Source organism: Octodon degus, unplaced genomic scaffold, assembly GCF_000260255.1.
Source record: "Octodon degus isolate 3935 unplaced genomic scaffold, OctDeg1.0 scaffold00048, whole genome shotgun sequence".
Lineage (NCBI taxonomy): Eukaryota > Metazoa > Chordata > Mammalia > Rodentia > Octodontidae > Octodon > Octodon degus.
Window position 1 is genome coordinate 10705844 of NW_004524624.1, and position 1099 is coordinate 10706942.

A 1099-nucleotide genomic window follows, 5' to 3' on the forward strand; every position below is an offset into this window, starting at 1 on the left:
TTTTTAAGTTCCGTTGTTGAATATTATAGGTGTGTAAACTCAGCAAAATATTCTAAAAGAGTCCAGTAGCCCATAATAGCATTGGGTCTTCTGTTAGGCATGTCTTTTTCATGCTCCAGGAATACATTCAACTATTGGCTAGACATTTCAACTTGGCTGTTCTTTATTAAAATCAAATTTACCAACTTTCCCCAAAATTTGCTCTTTTCCTGATTTTCCAACCTTTACTAATAGCTTCACTGGTAGTTGTTCAGATTCAGAGTTAACTGTTGAATTTTTTTTAATTATTGAATTTTTACTCCATTATTATTTATATCCAGTTTGTTGCCAGGACTCACATCAACTGTTATTTTTGGCTTCCTACTGTCACTTTATACTACATTTTAAACTTGTTCAGAAAAAAAAAAAAAAAAAAAACTTGTTCAGGATAGAACAATACTAGTAGTGTGCTTTACATTTCTTCAGACTCCTAGCCAGTTATATGTATAATGTGTGTGTGTGTGTGTGTGTTATATAAATTTGAATGAAACAAATAAATCAAGATCTTTTATTTCTTCTCTAAAGGTACTGCTGAAGTCAGACAGCCCAACAGGTGATGTGTTACTGGATGAAACTCTCAAACACATCAAAGCCACTGAACCCACAGAAACTGTCCAAACATGGATAGAACTACTCACTGGTAAGATGACTCAAAATCATTCACAAAACCCAGGCATCACAGGCACCCAGGGTTTCATCCTTGGGGTGCCGGCCTCATCCCCAGTGTCCGAGTCCGAGCTGTGTAGTGAGACCCTGTATACCCTATACTAAATACATTTTTTTTTCTAAATACATTTTTAAAAAATACAGTGAATCACAAAAGCCAGGCATGATGGCACACGCCTATAGTCCCAGCACTTGGAGGCTAAGGCAGGAGGATCAATGTAAGTTTGGGGCTGGCCTAGTCTACAAAGTGAGTTCAAGGTCAGCCTGAACTGCATTGTAAAATCCTATCTCAAAAAAGGGCCAAACTCATTCACAAATTCCACATCTTTGTTATTTTTATTCTACTTTTAAGGCTGAGAAGTATAGAAATTCAACATGCTGTCCAAAAAAAAAA

The 1099-nt window shown here is 36.3% G+C and overlaps 1 protein-coding gene across 1 annotated transcript in view; it reads left to right on the forward strand.

Moving 5' to 3' along the window:
* Golph3l (golgi phosphoprotein 3 like) overlaps positions 1-1099 on the forward strand; it is a 45134-nt gene that overhangs the window by 27986 nt on the left and 16049 nt on the right. The window contains exon 4 of the mRNA XM_023716518.1: positions 565-679. Within this exon, the coding sequence (XP_023572286.1) occupies positions 565-679 (115 nt within the window). The remainder of the gene's footprint in view (positions 1-564; positions 680-1099) is intronic.